Source organism: Eleutherodactylus coqui, chromosome 11 (genome assembly GCF_035609145.1).
Source record: "Eleutherodactylus coqui strain aEleCoq1 chromosome 11, aEleCoq1.hap1, whole genome shotgun sequence".
Classification (NCBI taxonomy): domain Eukaryota; kingdom Metazoa; phylum Chordata; class Amphibia; order Anura; family Eleutherodactylidae; genus Eleutherodactylus; species Eleutherodactylus coqui.
The window spans coordinates 84659238-84682805 of NC_089847.1; the positions used below are offsets into that span (position 1 = coordinate 84659238).

Here is a 23568-nt window from a genome sequence, read left to right on the forward strand (position 1 = left end):
AATCAAACATAAGACAATCAATTCTACTATTGCTGGATGTTCTCTTGGCATATTACTCCGATGCATCGCAATATGCTATTGTAGCCCAGCATGATCAATAACGCTTCTCATTAAGAGTAATGATCACAAGACAATTGCATCTATAATGAATTTTGATCTTTTAGGTTTGGTCTTTTATATCTGGCCTGGATCGATTCTATGTGAGAGCTGCACCATACCCGGCCCGGCTGCCTAATATTTTAATGGTGTATTTTCAGAATTCAGCAGGAAGTTACAAATTTAATAATTTGGATCCAACATAATGGACGGTACAAACACGCTGAGAAGGCATGTAATTGCCTCTTTGTGTTTGGCAATTTGCAGTCTTCTTGCAACTCGCTGTGACAGATTTTCATCCAGCTGCATGCAGTAACACAGATGGTGCCCTCTGTATCGCAGCTGTTGTGTGTACGTGGGTTTATGGATGTTTGAACACAAACAAGTTATTCTTTCAAACTAGAGATGCCTTATTCACCTTCCGTGTGCTAGCATATGACGGAGAAACAAGATGCTGGAGGAAGACTAAAGCCGGGGCTTACAGGTCACATAAGAGGATTACTTCATCATACAAAGTGGCTTCTTAGTGGTAACACCACAGACAGGAAGCAGTATCACCTATGGGAATGGTCGGCCTTCTCACTTCTTTCCTTCGTTAAACATGTACATTTGTGTAACAAAACAAAAATGTATAAAAACAGACATTACAATATTGCCAAATAAATGTTAAGGAGAGTGGCTGCAGGTCAATGTAAACACATGTACACAGTCCTATAGTTGTCCTGATAAGCTACAGCAAAGTATTCCCGGCAACACTTTCAATAAGATGGGAGACTCCGAGCTCTACAGTCATAACCTTAAAAAACATAGTAGGTTAGGTTGAAAAAAGACACAATGGGGGGGGGGGGGGGGGTGATGCGCTGAAATGGATGGACCAATGTTGATCCAGAGGAAGGCAAAAAATTTTTAACAAATTCCTTCTCAACTTTAAGTCTGGCAGTCAGACTAGTCCCTAGATCACAGACCCTTCTGAAGTAATTAATGACTAACATGTAATACTGTAATGCTCAAGAAAAGCCCCTCTAACTCTTATCAAGTTTGCCATCACCCCAGGCAGAGAGTTCCAAAGTCTCAGTCAGGCTGCATGTCCACGGGCAATGATCCACCGGTGATAAATCGGCCACGGATCACGTTCTCTGAAGCTTTCCATAAGTGTTGCTATGGAAAGCGCAGCGTCGGCGTCCACGAGCAGAGAATCATAGCAATTCTCCACTCGCGGGATCTAATTTGAGGCATGCCGCGATTCTTCGCAGTGAGCCTGTTGGGCAGGCTCACCAGAGACCTGTCAGCGCCCCCCCCCCCCCCTTCGCGAAATATCGCTGGCGATATTCCATCGCGGTCGTGGACAGGCGGCCTTACAAACGGCGTAGGAACCTTTCTTGTAGACGTAGAGGGCGCCCCCTTGTCACAGTTCTGGGTATAAATAGATGATGGGAGGGATCTCTGTATTGTACCCTGATATATTTACACAGAGTTATTAGGTCGCCCCCTCAGCTATCTTTTTCTAAACTAAATAACCCCAATTTTGATAGGCTATCTGGGTATTGTAGTCCACCCATTCCATTTATTACTTTAGTTGCCCGCCTTTGTACCCGCTCAAGCTCTGATAGGTCCTTCTTGAGTACCACAGCCCAAAACTGACCACAATATTTCATGTGTGATCTGACCTGTGACTTGTAAAGAGGAAGAACAACGTTCTTGTCATGTACCCCTAGACCTCTTCTGATGCACCCCATGATCCCATTTGCCTTTGCGGCAGCTGCCTGACACTGGTTGCTCCGGGTCACAGAAGAAAAAATCCAGCAGCACTCAAATTAACCCCTTCAGGGGGGAGGTGGAAAAAATGCAAGTCGCAAACGAGTCAGAGCCCCCAGACTCTATAGACAATCCAAAGCAATGCAAAGAGTGGCAGCATGGAGAGATTAAGTAAAATCCTAAAAGATCTTTATTGTTCCATGTTGATTCCATAAAAAAGGCAGGCAACGTTTCGGCCCACAAGGAGCCTTTTTCAGGCTAACCCCAACACATATGGAAAATGCTTAAACAACATCCCCTAGGGTCCAGTGCACTCAGTAATGGAAGCAATAGTGGTCGAGCAAGCACGCCACTACTCCATTTCAATGGGTGTGCCAGAGATGGAGTGCTGGAGATAGGCAAGCACTTGAACTCTAACTGAAATGGTGTGGCAACGTACATGCCACGGAATTCATTACTGAAAGCACCAGATTCCCATTCTTGGGATCAGTGTGGGTCTCAGTAGTAGGACTCTGACCAACCAGAAAGTTATCTCCTAACCTCTGCATAGGGAAGGACTTGCTATTCTAGGCAAACCCCTTTAAATGCATGACCAGCTTAAAGGTGTATTCCAGTCAGATGTATATATAACCTGTTCACTTATGGGATGATAGACTGTTGGACCTCCCACCTATCTAGTATTTATAACCTATCCAGTAGTTCAGATACATTTTTCTAACTGGAATATCCCTTTAATTCAGCAGACGTCAAGACAAAGGTTAAGGAATGGCTACATTGTGAGCATGCAGAGTATTCATGCTACCAAGTGACTACTGAGGTGCCAAGGCAGAGAGGCAGCAGAGATCACAGCCCCGCTTTACTGTGCCAAGTAGCACTCTGGTGGGGAAATACAAGCACAAATCAGAAAAGATGAATGAATCCCCCTTCAAGACCAAGCCTGTTTGTGCCTTAATGACCAAGTTCTGGAAATCTGGTGTCCCTTTAACAGAATAACTCTGTAAAAAAGGTTTTATCACATATTGTACTGTGAACCCTCGCCTACTCTTTCCCTAGTACTAGAGATAATATCAGACATCAATTCATTAGGGTCTATTTATCTTAGTTACCAGCTAAATAGTCAATATAGGATTTAGCTGGTCACTAGCTTGGTCTGTACTATAATCTCTATACAGAATATTTCTTCTGTTCCAAGGGTTCTCTAGTACTAGGAAAAGAGTCGGCGAGGGTTCACAGTCTAAGGGCTACCGAGCCCTAGCCAGCAGGCCATTATTTTGGACTGTTAGATACCCTCAACTCAAACATACAACAGCCACATTATTGGTATCTATGGGTCATGATACCCATCCTTTAGATGACAGCTATCTGATATTGGGTTCCTGATGAGTCAACACCTGACAGAAACGCGTTGAACCAATTTATATTTGAGAACCTATCCTAATCATTGTTCGGGTTTCCTATACAACATTTTTCCAGTCATCCATCTGTTTCTAATCAGGGTATTTACCCAGGGTAAAAAAATCTTTACGTGCTTGGAAGTTTGAATCACTGACCATCATCTGGTCATTAGCCCCAAATCACGTCCAGTAGGGCCTCTATCGGTACTAGTCTACCTGGCCATACCTAGACTAAGTGACATCTAATATTCAGCATATGGTCACTAGACAGTGGTGGTGACCACGGATACACTGCGTTACCGGCTCCCTGACTGGTTACAACTGATCATAGGGCTTCTGTTCATATAACTTCAATCCCTGGCTTGACATTGAGCCTGTGTTTAGTCTTTGCGTCTTGTTCCTGTATGTGATGTCGTGTCAGTGAGGCACCAAAACGTTTTTAAATATTGTTTAATTAAAGTTATGTTTTAGGGGATACATACAGTGAATACTGATTTTGGTGTGGATTCGCACAAAAAGTCAGTGCAAATACGCTACAGATTATGATGTGGATGAGCACCAAAATCCGCTACATGTGGCTGTGCCCTTAAAATAGTTTCTAGATAAATTGTTAAAACATGAATGCTACACTATACAATCACCTATGCTAACTAAATAGTAAAGGGGATTGTAGTAGAAGGGGTTAATATATCCTGTTTTACAATCTGTTCTCATCCCCCCAACTCGCGGTGATAGGAGGGTAGCTGATACAACACCGTCATGCCAGGAAAGTAATATACAAACTTTACCGGCCAGCACTGCTATTGACTGCCAGGGATGACATCATCGGGACCTCAACCAATCTGGTCTCGATGATGGCATCCAAACAGGTAATTAGTAACAGCCCGTTTCAGGCGTTTCACCTGCTGTGAGGAGCTACGATTGCTGGCGAAGCAGGTGACAAATTTATGTCCATGGTCACAGAGGCATTAACCCTTTGCAATCCCATTTTGGATTCAGGGTTTCCTAGGGGATTTTCTCTTTCTGCTATTCTACAATGGCGCCACCTGCTGGCCAGTACTGTGGTATGGGACATGCTTGAAAAGCCCCCGACAACAGAGCGGCCAGTAATATACAGTAAGAATACCCTGCTGGACGTCTTCCGACATCGGAAACTGTACAGCCTTCAATCAAAATGTCTTTAGATGTCAGACAGTGGATTGAAAAGTGTTAAGGTCACAGATGATGTGGTCTGTTTACTATTCATAGTTTACAAGTCCCTTTCTATCCTACAATAATTTTTTTCATCAGCTTCCACTTTGTTTCCATAGTCACTAATATTCTACTTCAGTGCAGATATATAAAAACAGCAGTTCTATGTCCCGTTAAATAAAATTGTTACACAATGGGGAACTACTCCCTGCGCTTCGGTTTACATAGCTATTTAAGCAGAGGGATTGATACTGTATCATAAGGCTTTAAAAATGGACTTGACCCCCTTTGGAAGAAAGCTCAATTAGGGGTTTCTTTTTAAATGATAAATACTTATTTGTTTAGTAAATGGCTGTAAGGCTGGGTTCACACGGGGCAGAATTGCCGCAGAATTTCGGAGCGGAAAGTCCACACAGCAATTCCGCCCGCGGCCCCTAATCTCGAGATCAGCCAGCAAAGTGGACAAGATTTAGAAAAATTAGTCCACACGCTGCGGCCAAATCGCACAAAAACAGACATGCGGCACGGAATTCAATTCTGCACCATGTCAATTCTTTTCTCGTTCCCGCAGAAGCCTCTCCTTTCTATGGGGAGAGAAAGCCGCAGTGAACGCCAACAACGAAACCGCAGTTTTCTGATGCGGCCATTCCGCGAGAATTCCACTGAAATTCCGTCCCATGTGCCCCCATCCTAAAAGTTCTCCTTGACAACTGCAATACAGGACTGGCATAAAGACGAGCTTTTCATGACTACTCACCCAAACCTCCTGCACCATAATTTTCATTTCTTTGTCTAGAAGGAAAGTGTTGAGCTCTGATATGAATACAATTCCAGGGATTTGGATTTGCCCAGATTCACATTTGATTGATAATCCAAACCTAGGATGCTGAGCCATCTGGATTTTTTTAAAACTCTTTCCTGCCCTGAGTGAGAGTTCCGATGAATGGGCGTACACAGTAACATGTACGCATTTTAAGGAAAAAAAAAGTTAAACGGAGTCAAAATGCTTTTATTCATTTGCCTCCCAAAAAAACATAATAAAAAGGATTTTAAAAAACTGTTTGTACCCCCAAAATGGTACCACTAAAAAACTACAGCTCGTCATACAAGACCCAAGCTCACAGAGCTCCATTGATGGAAAAACAAAAAGTGATGAAACTGTGATGCAAAACAAAATTAAAAAGGTGCCCAAACAATGTTACGAATAAAAACACCAGGTTTTTGCCCATCCTTTCCATGACATGACACATGCTTGCATTTGACAAGGTATCTGGCTGGGCACCTCCACACCTTCTCGATTACCATCCTCCTCGTTGCTCTGACAATCGTACTTCCACCATGTAGGCACTAATTGGGTTTGCGCCACCAATTTTCCATCACCTACAATCTAGAAGGCCCATTTACACGCAACGAATATTGCTCAAAATTCAAAGGAATTTGAGCGATAATCATTCATTGTTTTAAAAAAATTAATTAAATAATGGCTCACTATTAGTCAGTGGTTTGTTAAGCTGACTTTTCAGTCAGTTTAAATAAAACCTTGTTGGGTGCTGGCTTCTCGCTCTGTGTAAATACTCCCTTCTCAGCGCTTCTCCTAGGAGGTGAAGTGTTGTGTGATCCAGCGGCAAGTCTTTCAGCTTAAATGCTCTGCATGAGTGCTGATGACCTCAATGGGGACATCAGCTCATGTTGTCGTTTGAAAGACTGTCGACCCGTGTAAAACGGCCATAAGGCAAGCTGGGGAGGAGAAATTAACAGTTACACCCCCCCCCCCCCTTTAATGCGTCGAGCAGGGGACCCGAAATTGAAGGTGTCGAAAATACATATATTGTATTTATTCATATACAGTATACATATTCACAGTATTTATATAACCACGTTTAGTAAGTCAATGTATTGGCTGCAACAAAACAGGCTTTGACATGAACAGTAGGTCTTTAAAACGAAGCAAGTACGACAAAGTGTCCATTTTAAATTTAATACACTGGAATAAATTAATGAAATTGAGCACAAGACATTAGTCATTTGACTGCTTCCTTAATAAATGATTCATATAGCATACAACATTAACAAATCCCCAGGGAATTTATCACATTGTTATAAAATAGGCCACAGGCAAATATGGCACACACCTGCATGCAGAAGATCTGCTGCAGAAACCAATGTGGTTAACAAAACCCTATATGGGGGCATCGGGGGTCTGTTTAATGGTCAGTATTGTAAACTGCTAATTCTATCATAGCATGGTGCTAAATCACCAAGGTGCCCAGGGAAGGTGGCAAGAATACTAGGGCTACAAGAGGTTAACCCTCTATGAATGAGCGGTGGGTCCAATCAGCTTACCGCCTTAATACTGTCCAGTGCACTTCATGTTCTCATAAGATAGGACAGCAACCGACCCAGCACATCATCTTCACCCCATGATGTTTCTGTTATATTACAGTTGCATGCAGAGCTCATAAAAGCTGTATGCCCATGATACAGACCAAACGGATACAATGCTGCTATAAAATGTCTGTAACACTGGGCTAAGGAGAAAGATTAGTCTGTTTGGCTTGCGTTAACATCTTGGTCCTGAAAACGAGGTTCAGGACGGAACCACAGGCTGTCATTTGTCACCCGGAGACCAATGTCTGTTTGAGCAAGTCCCATTTTGGAAACATCTAGGTGTTCTTCACTCTTGAAATAACACCAAAAATAAACATTATGTATGAGGTCAGATCTACTCGTTAATGACTTGACTGGTGATTAGTTATTTAATAACTATATCTGTCCCTACTGTGATTGGTGTCTTATCATATGGATCAATCTGAATTCTACCCCTCTTGTCCATTCTTGATTAAGCAGGCCTTTTCCATCCTACAATAACCACTTCAATATTGAGGGAAACTAATTGTTGTATGTTTGTGTGTCAGTCTTAGGGCCCATTTACACCAGCCGATGATCGCTTTAAAAAAAAAAAAAAAAAAATTAAAAATCGGCGATTGTTTTAGCGATAATCGTTGCGTCTAAATATGCGCCCATCGTGCACTTTTCGGGCACTGCTAGCTGATTGTTAAATTCAGTCCAAACTAAAAATCGTAAAGCCTTCTCAGCAGTTCTCCACGGGTAGTGCTAATAGCATTGTTTCCCCGCGGAGAACAAAGGATCTGAATGCAGATAAGAGCCCTGGGACTAATAACTGCATTCAGGAAGGCTTCATTTGCACACTTAATTGCTACTAAGTAGCTACTTAATAGTTTGTGCAAAATAATGGCTCAAAGCTGTCACTCAAACTGTCGTTTGCGCGATCATCTGCTGGTGTAAATGGGCCTTTAGTCTTGTAGGTTTTAATAAATATCTAATAAAGTTGATTTTAGCGTCTATACTGTGAAAAGGAAACCAGCAGCAGGGCTCAAAAACTAACGCAGTCCAGTGCCTCCATATGGCTATACAGATTTTATAAGATCAAGGCATGTCCAAAGGGTATTCATTTCTACAAGTCTTCCTTCTAAGGCCCAACAGCCGTGTCAGACTCCACCAGCGAAATATCACAGCGGAGTCCGACACGGCCCCCCCAAGGACCCCATACTTGCCTCTCCGGATATGCTGTGAGAGTTTCATTCGGCAAGCCAGCGTGCAGTGTAGCGCGTATTCCCGTGGTACATCCACTGTGCTCACAGAGGAAGTATCATGGGACAGACTGCTTCCATTGACTACAATGGAAGCCGTCTGCGCACATTTTCACGGAGGATAGAACATGCCGTGATTTCTTTCATGCTGCGGAATTTTGCAGCAGAATTATGCATCGTGAGCATTGGAAGGCGGAAAGCTATTAGGTTCAATAGAACCTTATAGCTGTGGAATAACGTAATGGGAAATGCGGCAGAAATCCGTCCATGGGCATTAGCCCTAAAGGCGAATATCTCCATACATGCGAATTCCAAAGGGATAGTCTCCAGCAGTGCATAAGGACTGTACTGCTTCTTACTACAAGGAGCTATTAAGGCTCTTTTACAGCGTGTGAAGTTAAAAAAAATGATGAACTCTTTAAACAACTTGTGCTTATTTGATATCCAGCGTGAGAACGTGCTTTAAACACTTGTTGTTGGGGTCCTTTTAGACGAGCCGATTCTCATTTCAACAAGCGAGTGACATCATCGCTAACTCGTTCACTCATGTAGATTGTTTGAACGAGCCGAAGATGCGTGTGGTTGTCTAAAACGAGAATGGTTTAGTCCCTATATAAGCAAATGAGAACCGAACAGGCTAGTTTTCAGAAGACAACACAACAGCATGCTCCTCCCACCAGTTCAGAGAATTGAAAATCAGATACACAGCCTGCAGAGGGGAAAAATGGCCATGTGTTATACAATAGTGCAAATAGTGTTATTTCTCCTGTACACAAACAGCAGCTTACTCTGAAATGTTATCTGAAAAGTCCTGTACGGAGTCAATATTTTGCCGACTATGTAACCAAATTAAGAAAGGAAGAATCTTCACGGAGATGTTTTTACCGCAATAAGCTTGGCACTTTCAGCTGCGCACTAATCGCAGTATAACGCTCCCATTTTTTTCAATGGGACAGCTCAGACAGCCGCTCGATATAACAGTGCTTTCCAGCGCCATGATTTTCGAGCGGGGTCTATTCTATTTTTGTCCGTTTAGCGCACATTATCAATGATGAGGTATGCTAAGCTCTGCTGTCTGCCACAGCTCCCTAGGCTTACCGCAATGCATGTGTGAGGGAGGCCTAAATTTGCCTGTCAATCCCAAACAGTTCACGTTATTTATGCTGGGTATTAGGTTAGCAAAAAATTTAGGTAATCACACAAGTTCAAGCAGATTCAGTTCAATCAAGGCCTTCAAAGCTAATTAGGTTGATTTAAATACCAGAGATAAAAAGCCACTAGAAAGACAAGAACAGCTGGACAGAAACAAACAGTAACTATTAATGTCATTAGCTTGAGCCATTGTCTGGTATCTGAAGTGACCACATTTTATTGAGTATATACTCCATATGGGACGTTCTAAAACTCTCTAAAAGAAGAGTAGTCCGCTTCCCAAAGCAACCAATCACAGCTTTCAATGAAAGTGAGGGTGTAGTCTCACAAATTTTCATGAGCTAGTGTCATCCGATTGTAATATGGAGGGACGTTGCATGTGAAAAGAAACCATTACCAATTCACATAAGCGATTTTTCTCTCAGCCCGAGTCGGAGATAAAACCTGCTGTGATTTTTCCTGTCTTTGGGTGCCATTGCCCACCATTTTTTTAGGAAAGAAAAAAAATTAAATAATTGCATTACACTTGCACATAGAGGCGATTTTCATGCAGGTCATTTTTGCTATTGAAACCAGCGATTTGCATCCATTGATAGCCATCGACGTCGCAGTATGAGGGCTTGTTTTTTGCGGGACGAGTTATATTTTTCAATGGTACCGTTTAATGTACTGAAAAAAAAAAACCTTTATTCTATGGGTCAGTACGATTACTACAATACCAGCCCCCGGCTGCCATAACACCCGCGTGTCTCCCTGCGATCTCTACGGAGTTAAAGGTTGCTGTCAGAACTGACGGTGGCATTTAAAGGGTTCATAGCTGCAATCGGCCGATTGCAGCTATTGCCCGCGGGTCTCAACTATAATAAACAGCTGACACCTGCGCTGTATGACGAGAGGTCGCCCCGCGATCCCTCTTCATACATACCCCAAGGCTCCATGACGGAAATGTACGTCCTGGAGCGGGAAGGGGTTAAAAAACAACGCGACCATATAACAACCATGAATGTGTGCTAAAGGCAGCCGCAGATTCCCTCATATTTGATGGGAAGATTGGTGCAGTATTGGTCACAGCCAGTGTCCACTGCACAACAATTCCATGATTCCTGTTTTTGATTGAAACCATAAAAGGAAATGTAAACAGATCCTCAGGCATTAAAACTTCCTAAGTATTTTGTCAAAAGTTCTCCTGTCAAGTTAGTTGATGACTTTGCAGAACTACATGGAATGGCTGCTATATTAGAGTCACCAGCCCTTTCACGACTGGAGCTTCCTTGTATGGAGATTAGACACGTGACGCCAGAGCGCAGCAGAAAAATCAATTGAGCAATTTTTACATGCAGTAGTTTCACTGTGAATCCTCATAAGAATGAAGGGGGCGACTTTGCATGTGGTCTGGTAGTCAGTTCTAGATTAGCCGGGGCAGAATTTCAAACAATCTTGTAGTGTTTCCTTGTGCAACAGTGTCAAGAGCATAAGGAGTATGCTGTGATTGAGGTAAGAGCACCAAACAGGGGATCCTGTGGACTTAAACAACTCATCGACTAAGAGTCAGAGGAGGCTGTAAAGGGTTGTTCTGAAACACATGGTGCAGTTAGCAAAATGTCCGAACGTCATAACTTAACACAGATGGGCTATAACAGCAGATGACCAGTTTGAATGCCGTTGCAGTCTATGAGAAAAAGAAAGGAGAAACTCCAGTGGGCAAAATAGCATAAAAAATAGGATAAACCTCGCCTGATCAGGTGACTCCATATTCCTGTTGTACAGTGCTGTTGGGAGGATCAGCAGAGTGAATCGATAAACCTTTCCTGTAATTTATGGCAACTACAAGCAGCTTCCTGTCCACATTGGCCCATATCCCTGCAGGACGACTTCAACACCTAGTCGAATGTATGCTCCAATGCATTGCTGTAATTCTGCAGGCCAAAGGAGGTCCACTACACTACTAAATGGTGTCTACAATAAAGAGGCCATTCGCTGTAAAGTAAAAATAAGACAGGAGCAAGACATCCCTAGATCAGCACTACTGTCATTTGATACTAAGACAAATATTTGGTTATACTACTGCTGCAAGGGTTTAGAAAATCGTACATATTTGCACAGACATACATTATACAAAAAAAGTGATGAATGATGAAGGGATCACACACAAAAAAGTGCTGTATTAGGATTCATATACTCTCCAAAATAAAACATCTCTTGTGAGGTCTTCAAATAAAAAAAACAGCAGCACATTCGGAACTAAAGGTTAAATAAAATGCAAACTGAAAGTTCACAAAATTACTACAAAATAATCTGTTTTTACTGTAACTTTAATGAAAATAATACAACCCCTTGAGGAAATAGAACCCTCGCCAGAGAATCAAAGCATTAAATGAAAGCCTTATAAAAAGCAGGTTTACCATCAAAGGAAGTCCTGAGTAATAAACAGTGAAAACAACAAAGGATATGATTGAACAACTTCATCAAAAATACAGGAAATCTGACTCACTGTCACAGGCATATGGTTTATCCCTGTCGTCCAGAGCTGCAGCATCAAGCTTCTTCCTGGCACTGCCCAAACCTTTGCCCTAAAAATAAAACAAAGTCCTTGCAGATAAGTAACACGACAGACAGACACATCAGCCCTAATAGTTAGATAACCCTTAGTTATTATATAACAAGTAGCCAAAACTTTTCAATTTCTTCTTCCTTTGAAAGATCAAAAAACTCCTATTTTCTGAGCTCCCATAGGTGAACCTCTATAGAAGGATTATGGCAAAAGCTCTTGTGCTAAACATGGGAGGACTGAAGACAAAGCCAGCCTTGTTGTCCATCTCTCCAACTTCTACCCAGGAGGCCCATGCTGCAATATTTCAAGGGTAGTAAAAATAGAATTCTATCGCATTGTGGTTCAGACTTCCATACCAAAGCACAAAAACGTGACATAACCAAAATACAAAGTTTTAGAAAGCCGAGGACATAAATATTTTTTTTTTACCTTAGCTTTGCCCTTTCCACGTCTTTTGGGTGTATCCTCTTCATAATCTTCATCATCAAGATCATCCAAAAACTCATCAGGATCCAGTATACGCTACGTGATTAATAGAAAACATATCTGGGTGAATAATTTGCTCCAGTCAACACCAGAAAAAACAAGAAACGAATAAAAACATTTGAGTCAGAATACACATCCGCGTTGCAAATTCAATTTTTCAGTTCCGTCATAGGAGCGGAAAATTAGAATTCAAGCCGACTCTGTGGGGTCTCATTATGGGGGCCGTCACGATAATAGAAAAATAAATTTTAAAAAAGGGCTGCATGCCACACTATTATTTTTCTAGCAAATGTGATTTGGAGGCTGTAACGCGGATGAAACTCAACCATAGATCATAATATTAAAATGGTCAAGTCATGAATATTATACATTTCCTACTTATTGGGTGAAATGTGACAACCTGCCACTATACACTCCTGACTTCCCAGCTTATATAGATTACATTGAGCAACATATCAACATTATCTTCCCCTAAGGTGAAGTTGCAGCTAGCCTGCTATATCCCCTGCAGTATTAGAGAGCAGTCAATTCACATGAATCCACAAAAATGCTTTGTATATAGCGAGTTTTAGATTTCATTGAGGACTTTAAAATAACATCTGACAAACAGAGGGGGAGGGGGTGGATAAATGTAAAAACACAATGAAAAAGGTAGAAGGTCAGAGGATCCCAGAAAAAAGAAAAAAAAACACAATGAAAAACACTAAACAAAAGAAAAAAAACATGTGAATCCAGCCTGAGATGTCAACTTCCTTCACAAAGTCAAACTGCAAATTGCAATGCAGGATGGAATGATTGCAGGGTCATCTGGAGTTGCAATTTATCACTAACCCCTATGCCAGCATTTTCAGCATTCCTAGTAAAGGCTACAAAGAACAGATAATGCTAACAGAGAGCTATAACTTAAGGAAGTGCATTTAATTCATACATGTCAGCATTTAATCTGACATGATTCACATTGTTCTAAAATATCTGTTAACATATGTACATGAAATCAAAACACATCAACTGTGGGCATAGGAGCTATCTGCTGACAGCTTAGAGGCACAAGGCAAAGACACAATGTGGTCTGTCTCCTCCCTGACTTTACCGTGATAATTCCGCTCGCTACATAACGCTGCCTCCCGTTGTAGGCCTGTACCTTCCGTGCTCGTCCGGCAACAGTGGGAAACTCTGTAAGACTGTCGTCATCTCGTGGGTCAGGAATAATTCTCTTCTCGATAGGGTCTGATCGCAGAAGAGCTTCTAGGCTGCTGCCATCTTGTGGTACAAGACCTTCTTTCTTCAAAAGCTGCTCAGGATCTACATTAAACGTTGGGAGAAAAAAAAAATATTACCAAAAATGATGGACTCAATTTACTTCCAGAGTTTGCTGTAGAATTCCATAAACTATAAATAAGGGATATTTGGCTTGCATATCCCTAAAATATCTAAATTCTATACAGCCATCACATTTGCATGCATTAGTGTTAATATTTGGCCTACACCACTTCCAGGCTATATGATACAATAGCGGAATTGCAACACCGCAAAGTTGATTTGTATAAATTGGCCTCAAACCTTTTGTATACTTTTCCTAATTTTTTTTAATCAGAGAAGGCTGAAATAAGCCCTAAGATCGATGAAGAGAATCACAGGGGCAGAAATATGTCTATATAGTAGAATTTGTCTATTTCTGTGAAGGGCTTTAAACTAAAATATACCTTTTATTCAAAACTCCGTAAGATTAAGACATGGGCTAACAGACAGACAAAAAACATAAAGACTCAGGGACAGGTTGGATGTACAGCAGGGTAGGTCAGGAATTTAATGACTCAATGGGCAAATGACCTGATCCTGATTGTGATCCAGTGCGGACGATATTATGACTGGGTCTATAATGACATATACAGGCCCAGAGTATTAGATATAAATGTGCGCAAGGACCTGAATATATGGTCCTAAATATGCGTCAAATGGGCGTAACTTGTCAAAGATAGACTGACAACAGATGTAAGAAGATGGAGCAACAAGATTTTTTCAACTAAATTTTCATCTCGACGCGTTTCCCTACTGTGGTTACCAGTAGTTCATCAGGAGCTAAATATTATTGCCCAAAATATGTGTAGGCAAAGAGGAGAAAGCCAATTGCTAGTCATTCATTGCGGGCAGATAGATGTTGCCCGAATTTGGATCTGGGCATAGGGAATAAATGCCCGTCGCCTTAGTGGTAAGGTATCTCGGGAGTTTTGCCCATTGAGTCATTAAATTCCTGACCTACCCTGTTGTACATCTAACCTGTCCCTGAGTCTTTACGTTTTTTGTCTGTGTTACCCCATGTCTTAATCTTACGGAGTTTTGAATAAAAGTTATATTTTAGTTTGTCTATTTCTGTGAAGGGCTATGATCGATGAATGTTCAGTTAATAACCAAACACAATATGGCAAAATAAACAAACCTATTACATTTCATAAAAGGACTGCTACTGTGCAACAATCAGAGCCATTTGCTGACTTAATGTTCCTGTACTAAGTAGAAGCAAGAAAACAGTTGATGAATAAAGAAGCTACAGACCACAAAAAAGATTAGTATCTAACCAACATACAGATACACCTCAGGCAGTGGTGTTCAGGTGTTCCAAAAAAAAGGAGTAAATTCTAGTGCAAAAACAAATATCCAAAAACACCGGCGGTGACACCGACGGCAAATGCAAGGCAAGTATTGAATTCTTTTTTTCAGCATCCTGAAAGCGCAGCCAAAACGCTGTCATAATGCATGCCAGCGCTGCGTTTCTGCAAACACCTGTGTGAGGGAGACCTTAGGCTCAAATCACTTTTCCCTAAATAGTGCCGTGTGAGTTTTTCTCTGGAGGGATAAGTTTCACTTTTTAAAAGATACCATTTTTTTATCCATGTGAGTTTCTGATCGCTTCCTATTCCAGTTTTTGTAAGGAGAATGGGCAAAATAGTTATTTCCGACATGCTTTTGTATATCTTTGTTCATGGCTTGCCCTGTGCAGGTTAAATAATGTACTAACTTTTATTTGACTCAAAATGAATGTGGCGCTACCAAATTTGTGGTGTTTTTTTTGTGCGCCTGAGTGGTTTTTCCTTCCCCACTTTTTCCCACAAGGGGACTTAAATTTCACCACTTGCATTGTTCTTATAGAACACTGCTATACTTCATTTAAAAAAGCCTATGAAGCTTAGCCAGATGCAGAGTTTCATAGGCCACCTTACCTGGCAGACCTGGAGGCCATCTTCAAGCCTTAAGGTGCCATAGCAACCCATCTGGACACCGCGTTCACATCACAGAGGTCCGACGGGTGACAGAGGAAGTTGTGGTCACATTCGACAGTCATTAAACCCTTAAGGATATGGCCTACTTTGGCACATAGAACACAACGATTCTTTGGGCATTTTCATCTCCACTTTTTAAAGAGCGGTAGTCTTTTTATTTTTCCATCCACATGGCCATATGAGGGCTCGTTTTTTTGCACGGCGAGCAGTAGTTTTTTATTAGCACCATTCTTGAGTACATATAATTTATTGTGAAACTTGTATTAATTCTTTTTGAGGGCAGAGAGAGAAAACACAAATTCTGCTTTTTTTTTTTTACAGTGCTAATCATGCAGCATAATTTTTTCTTGTGGGTCAGTATAATTGCGTAGAGACCACTTTAGTTTTTTTTCTCCTTTTGCAGAATAACATTTTTATTTTTCTAACATTGCTGCTCAATGTTGATCTCGCAGCGGAATCCGACCCAGTGTCCAGCCAGTGAGCCCTGCGTACCTGTCTGCAGTGTTTTCTGTATTGCGGATGTGTCCGCCAGTGCGCATGCATAGTACAGAAAATGCTGCGTAGTCGATAGGCAATGACACAGAATCCATGACCCTTCCGTAATGTCATTGCGGCAGGGCCGCAGATCAGACGGCTTCCACTGTCTTCAAAGGCAGCAGTCAGCACGGATTCCACACTGGAATAGGACATGCTGAGATTTTCCATCCGCGAGCGGAAAAAAAAATAAGAATGGAGGATCACAACTGATTTCTGCTTGTGGACATGCAGAAGCGATTTTTTTTATAGCATGTTTATGGGCAGTTTATGAGGGTTTGTTTCTTGAATGAGCTGTAGTTTTTAGTGCCACGATTGTGGGGTACATACTGCTTTACTGATAACGTTTATTGTGTTCTTTTGCGAGGCAAGATTGACAAAATAATATTCTCCCGCTTTTTGCCATGCACTATAGATAAATTGAATGTTCAGTTTATTTTACAGGTCATTATGGATACAGTGATAGCAAATGTGTTTTTTTTTTTTTTTTAAACTGTTCTATGTTCTTATCGATCCCCGCTGTTACAGCAGCCGGCCAGATATCTGTCACAGCCAGCACTTGCTGTGGGATGGCGGGGGCTCACTTCTGAGTCCACGCGATGCACAGGACGTAGGTGTACGTCCTGTTGCATTAAGTATGCTACAGCCAGTAAGTAACCTTACATCTTGTAGCGCTAAGGGGTTAACATACCCTAAAGCTGAAAAGCATTAGTGGGTGGGTATAGACTTTGTAAGGGGAGCACATTCCTTTCTGCTCAATGTTTGTCGCCAAGTGCCAGGAGTCTGTACCCATAAATGCTGGGTCCTCCAAAACAAGAGAAAAAAGAAATAAATAAATAAAAAAATTCTACTTTTGAGGCTCCAAAATGAAGAATTATTCCATTGTAATTAACTTTCATTTTTTAGCTTACCAGATGATTGTTTAGAATTAAAAGGGATATTCCGTAACTCTGAAGATGACCCATCATCTGTATAGGTCATCAGTAGTTGATTGACGAGGGTCCGCTGATCAGGATCCCTACTGATCATTTGGCACGCTGTCAGTGCAGCAGGCCAAATGTTAGAAGGGGTCATGGGAGGAAATCTAATAGCTGGCGTCACTCCCATTTAAATCAATCGGAGTGGTGCTTCCTATTACACTTCCGCCTCTACATTGCAATCAGGGTCGAACATCTGGTCCTGATTGCAACAAGGAGCCAAAAGTGTAACGTTAGGCAGAACTCTCATTGATTTAGAAGTGAAGCTGGCTATTAAACACTTCTAGTACCGATCACCGAAGACTACCAACAGCAGGCCAAACAATCAGCGGATTGGCAAGCCCATGTCAATCAACTATTGATGATGTATCTTGAGGATAGGTTATCAGTAGTTAAAAGTCCAGGAACGCCCCTTTAATCTTCAATAGATGGGGGGGTTTTTTTTTTGTTTTTTTTTATTGCAGTTCTTCCATTGTACACCAAGTAATTGTAAATTAGAAACTTATCCATGAAAGAAAGGCCTTTACAATTATAGCAGAACACAATGGAAAAGGCAGGAACAAGAATGTGGTACTTAAAAATGAAAGTCAAAGAACTCAAGTATACCACTTTTTCAACAGCAATGTGGCTATATACGACCTAAATGCACATACCCCAAGCAGTTAGGATGTATATAGATATCCACATGCATTTTTAAACGCTGGTTACAATGGGGGGGCTGCATGGAAAAACAAAAAAAGATGATCAAGATTGCACTCTTCTGTGAATACAGCCTACATAAAATTAAAATGTATTCTTTGTAAATACTGAAAGAAAAAAAAAAAAAGAAATACCTGGCTTAAGAGCAGGAAAAGAAAGCCTGGGGTCTTCGGGAGGGTGTGCCCTCCTCCTTTTACGCCAGCGGCGAGAGGGATATGTATACAGCTGCCCTGGTGCTGAACCTAGTGAAGAAAGAAAAAAGTTAAGAAACATTACACTTACTTGAAACCAATTAGTAAACACTGACCAAAAATTGGCTAATTAAACAATTCTATTTCTCAGTTAATATCTATGGCTGATGTCATAAGCCTTTTAGAGATTGCCAGTCAGTTTAAAATACATCAGAATCATCACCACAGTGAAAGCAAGAAGGAAAAAAAGTTTTAGGGTGGGTTCAGATGTGAGGAATTGCAGTACAACACAAGTGGAGGGGATTTTGAAAACACCGGCAACATGTAGCGGAAAATTAGATTTTCAAGTAGCCAGTATACTCATTATGTAGAAGTGTGGTGCATTTTCACCAGAGTTCCCCCATATACACCATAAGGACATCTTGGACAACATTCTACAGCAGATGATGGCTCTAACTGCAAGTTCTGCATTAAAGGGGTCTTTACACAACTATAAGTTGCTTCATAACCACGCGGTCCTTCCTGATCCGCAGTAAACAGGAACAGAGTGCTTGTAAAGAAATTTTAAGTTGTGGAAAAACCCCTTTAAGCACATTTCAGTTCCCCAAGTGGACAAAAAGGGCCAGTAACTGTGCTCTCCACACAATAAGAAAGAATGGGACCTCAAGATCCAGTGAATGTCATAGTCCAAAATGTATTATTTCTAATGAGACATTTCGAAGCGCTCACTCAAGGCATAGACATAAGCGCGGTCACCGGCCTATTATGTCCACTTGTGGTTACTCTAGTCCTGAAGATCTGCAGGCTGCACCAGTTGATGCAGCAAACGCTGCAGTCTACCATTCTACTACTATAGATGTTGTGCTCCTTGTACAACAGCGCAAAGTGAGCGAGTTCTCCTTTCATTTGTTCCATTTGCCAAGATAAACACTATCCAAGGAGGCGCACTGCCTGTTTTTTTCCTGTTTTAACATTTCAGCTCCCCATCACTTAGGAAAGATTTGGCTGACGGCGTCAACACGATTTCTTTAATAGCATAGTACTACCCGGCTCAGACTGTCATTAAAGTGGACCATATATATTTACAGTCCAGCAGCATGCGGCATCAGCAGAAGGAACATAAATGTACATATTGTGGTTGTTTGAGGGTTAAAGCGATCCTCTGGTTTCAGGACATTTAGTCCCAGGATCCACTACTCTCCAGTCCACTGCTTATGGGTCTTCTTTTCAGACATCCAAAATGGTCGACACAATCTGCAGACTACCTAATCCCCTTACGCCTCATGTCCACGGGGAAAATCAGATCCGCTGCGGATTTGTAACGCGGATTTGGGCTGCGGATGAGCTTAAAATTGTATTTTATTGCATGCGGTTGACATGCAGATGCGTTTTTTTCCACGTGCGTATGTACGCGTATGCAAATTTTTACACTGGAGGTGTTTTGCCCACTTTACCCCACCTCCTAGTACTTTCTCCACCTCCCAGTCTTAAAATCCGCAGCAGATCTCTCGCACCCATTCAATTCACATTTAATATCCGCAGAGGATCTCCCGCACCCATAGAGATTAATGGGGGCCATCCAGAGCGTGATCCGCACTTAAATGGAGCATGGCGCGTTTTTTTTCATGCACCGGAAATTTTTAAATCACTTTTAAATACCATCCGCGGGTATTTATCTACCCGCGGGTGTCCAATGCATCCCTATTTGGGCGCAGATCCGCGTGCGGGAAAAACGCTGCGGAATTTAAATAACAATTATCCTGTGGACATGAGGCCTTAGACTACCAATGGACTATACCTGCTCTCTGATAGGCCAGAGATGCTCATGAGGTCTTTACTAGTGCATTACTGAGCATTAGGTAGATAGAAAGTTACTGCAGCCATCTTGGATAGCTAATAATAGGGACCGAAACTGGCGGATTGGAGAGGCAGTAGAGAAGAACAATTGCAAGTAATACCACCCCCTGCCTTAACCCCTTAGCGACCAAGCTTTGTTTTTTTTTTCTATTTTTACTGCAACAAAAATGACATAACTTTATTCAATGGGTCAGTACGATTACTACGATGCCAAACTTAGTTTGTTTTTGCTGTACTACTTGTATTTTTAAGGAATTTCATTTTTTTAAATTATTTTCTGTCTCCATCTTCTGCACACAATAACTATTTTATTTATTTTTCCGTCACAGTTGTGCGAGGGCTCATTTTCTGAGGTACGTCCTGTAGTTTCCTTTGGTACCATTTTTGAATACACTTGACTTTTTGATCGCTTTCTATTAAATTTTTTTGGAGACAGGTTGACCAAAAAAAGCGCATTTATGGTGCTCTCTTTTTTTTTTTTTTTAGAACGATGTTCCCCGTACGGGGTAAATAATGCATTAGTTTCATAGATCAGACTTTTATGGATGCAGCGATACCAAATATGTATTTTTGTTTTGTTATTTAGATTCTTTCATTGTAAATATGGCAAAAGGGGGATAAAACTTTGTTCTTACTTTCACAGCTTTGATTGTTCCTGCAGTATGATGTAATACTATAGCATTACATCATACTGCAGGAGCGACCAAAGCCATAGCATTACATTATACTACAACCTGACAGGCAGGCTTCCGACGATCTCATCACGAGGAGCCGTATGGGACCTCCGAACATGGTTTGGGGGGATTTAAATGCTGCTGTAAGAATTAACAGGGGCATTTAAAGGGTTAACGGCCTGATCAGCTGCAGGAAGTAAACACTCTATAGGGCGGTCACTAAGGTGTTAAACATGAATTAAAATAAAAATTGAAAAAGCATATTAACCTCTCGTTCCCAGTACAATGTAAAGGTGTCATACCTGGGCCTCGGTGTCTTTTCTCCATCCATATATAACAGTTGCTCTGGGCTACACCGGTTTGGGAATCCAAGAAAGGCATACGTACACTACGTTCTGCACATAAACGTGCGTTGTAGTTGTGACACTGTTCCATGGCATCTTTATAGTACTGCTCCCCGATTCTAGGTAAATAAAACACAGTATTAGATATAATCTGGTCTGTCATAACTTGGACATTCACACAATTGTGCAGTAATGTCTCATTCGTAAATGCACTGAGCGGCACCACACACAGCTCTAGATTGAAAAGTTGTACTCTAAGGCTGGATTTACACGGGGAGTAAATCGCACAGAATGATCGCACAGAAATACTGCGAGATTTCCGCACCAGAAATGCAGCCTCAATACTCGTGCCGTTCGGCCTGCATTCTGCTGCGGCCGTCTCTCCCCCAAGAGAAGCTGCAAGGGAGACGATGATTAAATTGACATGCCACGGCTTTGAATTCCGAGTGGCATGTCACTTTCAGTGCGGCTTGGCTGCAACAGCTTCTAAGCAGCATGTGGATAAGATTTTTGTGATTGCCATCCACTTTGCTGCTTTATCCTGGGATAAAAATTGCCTGCGGAATTTCCATGCAGAAAGTCTGCGCCCCGCGTGAACCCAGGCCGAAGGGCTGCAAACTCATCAAAACAAACAAAACTACTGTTTAAATTGATGGACTTGTTCAGCATGTGGGAAGAACTTTACTTGGAAAACAAAAAACAAAAAAACACCACGATTTGCACTTGTAGATTTTTGCCATGTTTGATGGCACTGAGCGCGGCAATGTTCTGCCCTAAATGATATTGCTGATCCTACACTAAAGCCAATGGGGCCCATCAGGATATGTAGAAAAAAAACTGATCCATTACACCAGAAGCAGCGATATTAGCGCGAACAGAGCCAAAGCTGTCACCTTTGTCAAACTGCTTGCAATACTACATTTCTTAGCTCCGTCCATTGCTGAGGACGCTGGGTTACACAGCTTCACTCCCGTCTGCAGTCTGCCTATAAGATTGGGGGGGGGGGCGGCATTTCTTCCATTGGCCATTTCTACCCCCTCAGAAAAGTCTAGGTGAAACCGCCTGAAAGACCCTTGAGCATGGTGTGTTTAGGGGGGGAAAAAAAGCCATAACTCCCCCCCCCCCCCCCCCCAAAAAAAACCCCAGCAGAAATAAGGTGATGTTTGTACTGCATTCTATACCTATTAGCCGTATCTGGCTGCAGAGTACGACCAAAAGCTCCAGTAAAAATACGTCATCCTAATCCAAAATACCGTGTGTAAAACCACCCGACAGCGTTTTTTCATTTAGTAAATCACTCCCGACACGTCATCCAGTCGTCCCATAAAGTTCTGGTTCCCAGCAGGCTGATGAGCGGCGGCGTCCAGGGCGCCTTTATCTGCCATTCTATGGGGTCATTATTTATTTTTTTGTTTTAGTGAGTTAAATCAGTCCAGAGGATCCGCTAGTCAGAGATGTCAGCAGATGACAATGGAGTCAGATCTCACCACTAATTCACAGAACAAAAGGACTGTTAGTGAAAGCAGGACACAATACTCCAACCATCTGCCGGCAGAGACAGAAGGGTTTATACACCAACAGAGAAGTCAGGGATCCATCTACAACGCCAGATCATTTCCACCCTCACATTGTACATTAGGGCTCGTGTACACGGCCAGATTGTGGATCTATACATCACTTATAGTAATATATGGAGCCAAACTAAAACCTTCATAGTCTACAGCTTCCTAGAGATCCCCTCCCCCAAGAAAATCCTGGTCTGTTGCCCCTCATGATGAATTACAGAGTCCGGCCACGTTCACATGGCCAAATGCAACACAGATTTCCCCCCCTTTAAAAATCAGGACAGAAACCCGCGGATTAGCCAGGAATTTCTGCCACGAATTGGCACATTTTGGCTCTGTGAAGGGGGCAAAATCCACGTGTAGAATTTTCAACTCGATTGCACCTTACTTGACATGTCGCCACTTAAAGGCGTTGTTCATGTAAAGGGTCCACCAGGGTGTAAAATAAGGCAGCCGATACTCTTCCCACTCACCCCCCACAGCAGTCAGCCTGCACCATCTCCAAATAAGCTGCTGCAGCCAATGGCAGCTCTCAGCAGTAATCACTGACTGACGGCTGCAGCAGCAGTTTTATGGGACATCAGCCTGTAAAGAAACGGCAAAGTGGAGGCCCGGAGTCAGCGGCAGGGAACGGTGAGTTATTTTACACCCCGGGGGACCCGTTGAGATGCCCTTTACAGAAGGGCGTTAGAAGTTACACACACGCATTTCAGCCCACTCACAGGGCTAAACCTGCGCATGAATATGCGGCATAGTGCCATCTATTTCTCCGGCATGTTTACACGCTCATGTGAATGGATCAAAGAAAGTCCATTTACTTCCATTAACTGCTTTCACCGCGTGTAACGCAGCCGTACACCATGTGTATAAAACACAAGGAAAACACGCCGGTGGACATGAGCCCTTAGGTCAATAAAATGTGTCATGTGACCATAGCATAATAATGCCCATACACATTAGGTATATGTGAGCGCACATATATTTTTTCTGCACTTACTATTCCACAAGGTAAATGTTAGCAAGCCCATCAATTTCAGTAGTAACTTCCGAAAACCTGTGTATATGGGGGTCATCAGGCTCTGTAGTAGCAAAAGGATGGGGCATGCTGAATTCCACATGTACAATCCCTTGTGCTCACAGGAGATAACCTACCGGGGAGGTTTGTGATGTGAGGCCTCAGTGCGCCCAGTCGGACCTCACTCACATCTGCGTT

The 23568-nt window shown here is 42.1% G+C and overlaps 1 protein-coding gene across 4 annotated transcripts in view; it reads right to left on the reverse strand.

Annotated features, from left to right (window-relative positions):
- DPF2 (double PHD fingers 2) overlaps nucleotides 1–23568 on the reverse strand; it is a 39918-nt gene that overhangs the window by 12270 nt on the left and 4080 nt on the right. For all 4 annotated transcript variants that reach the window (XM_066582878.1, XM_066582877.1, XM_066582876.1 and 1 more), the window contains exons 2-6: nucleotides 20749–20909; nucleotides 17859–17966; nucleotides 13378–13538; nucleotides 12180–12272; nucleotides 11691–11769 (exon numbers count right to left, since the gene is read on the reverse strand). In XM_066582878.1, the coding sequence (XP_066438975.1) occupies nucleotides 11691–11769; nucleotides 12180–12272; nucleotides 13378–13538; nucleotides 17859–17966; nucleotides 20749–20909 (602 nt within the window). The remainder of the gene's footprint in view (nucleotides 1–11690; nucleotides 11770–12179; nucleotides 12273–13377; nucleotides 13539–17858; nucleotides 17967–20748; nucleotides 20910–23568) is intronic.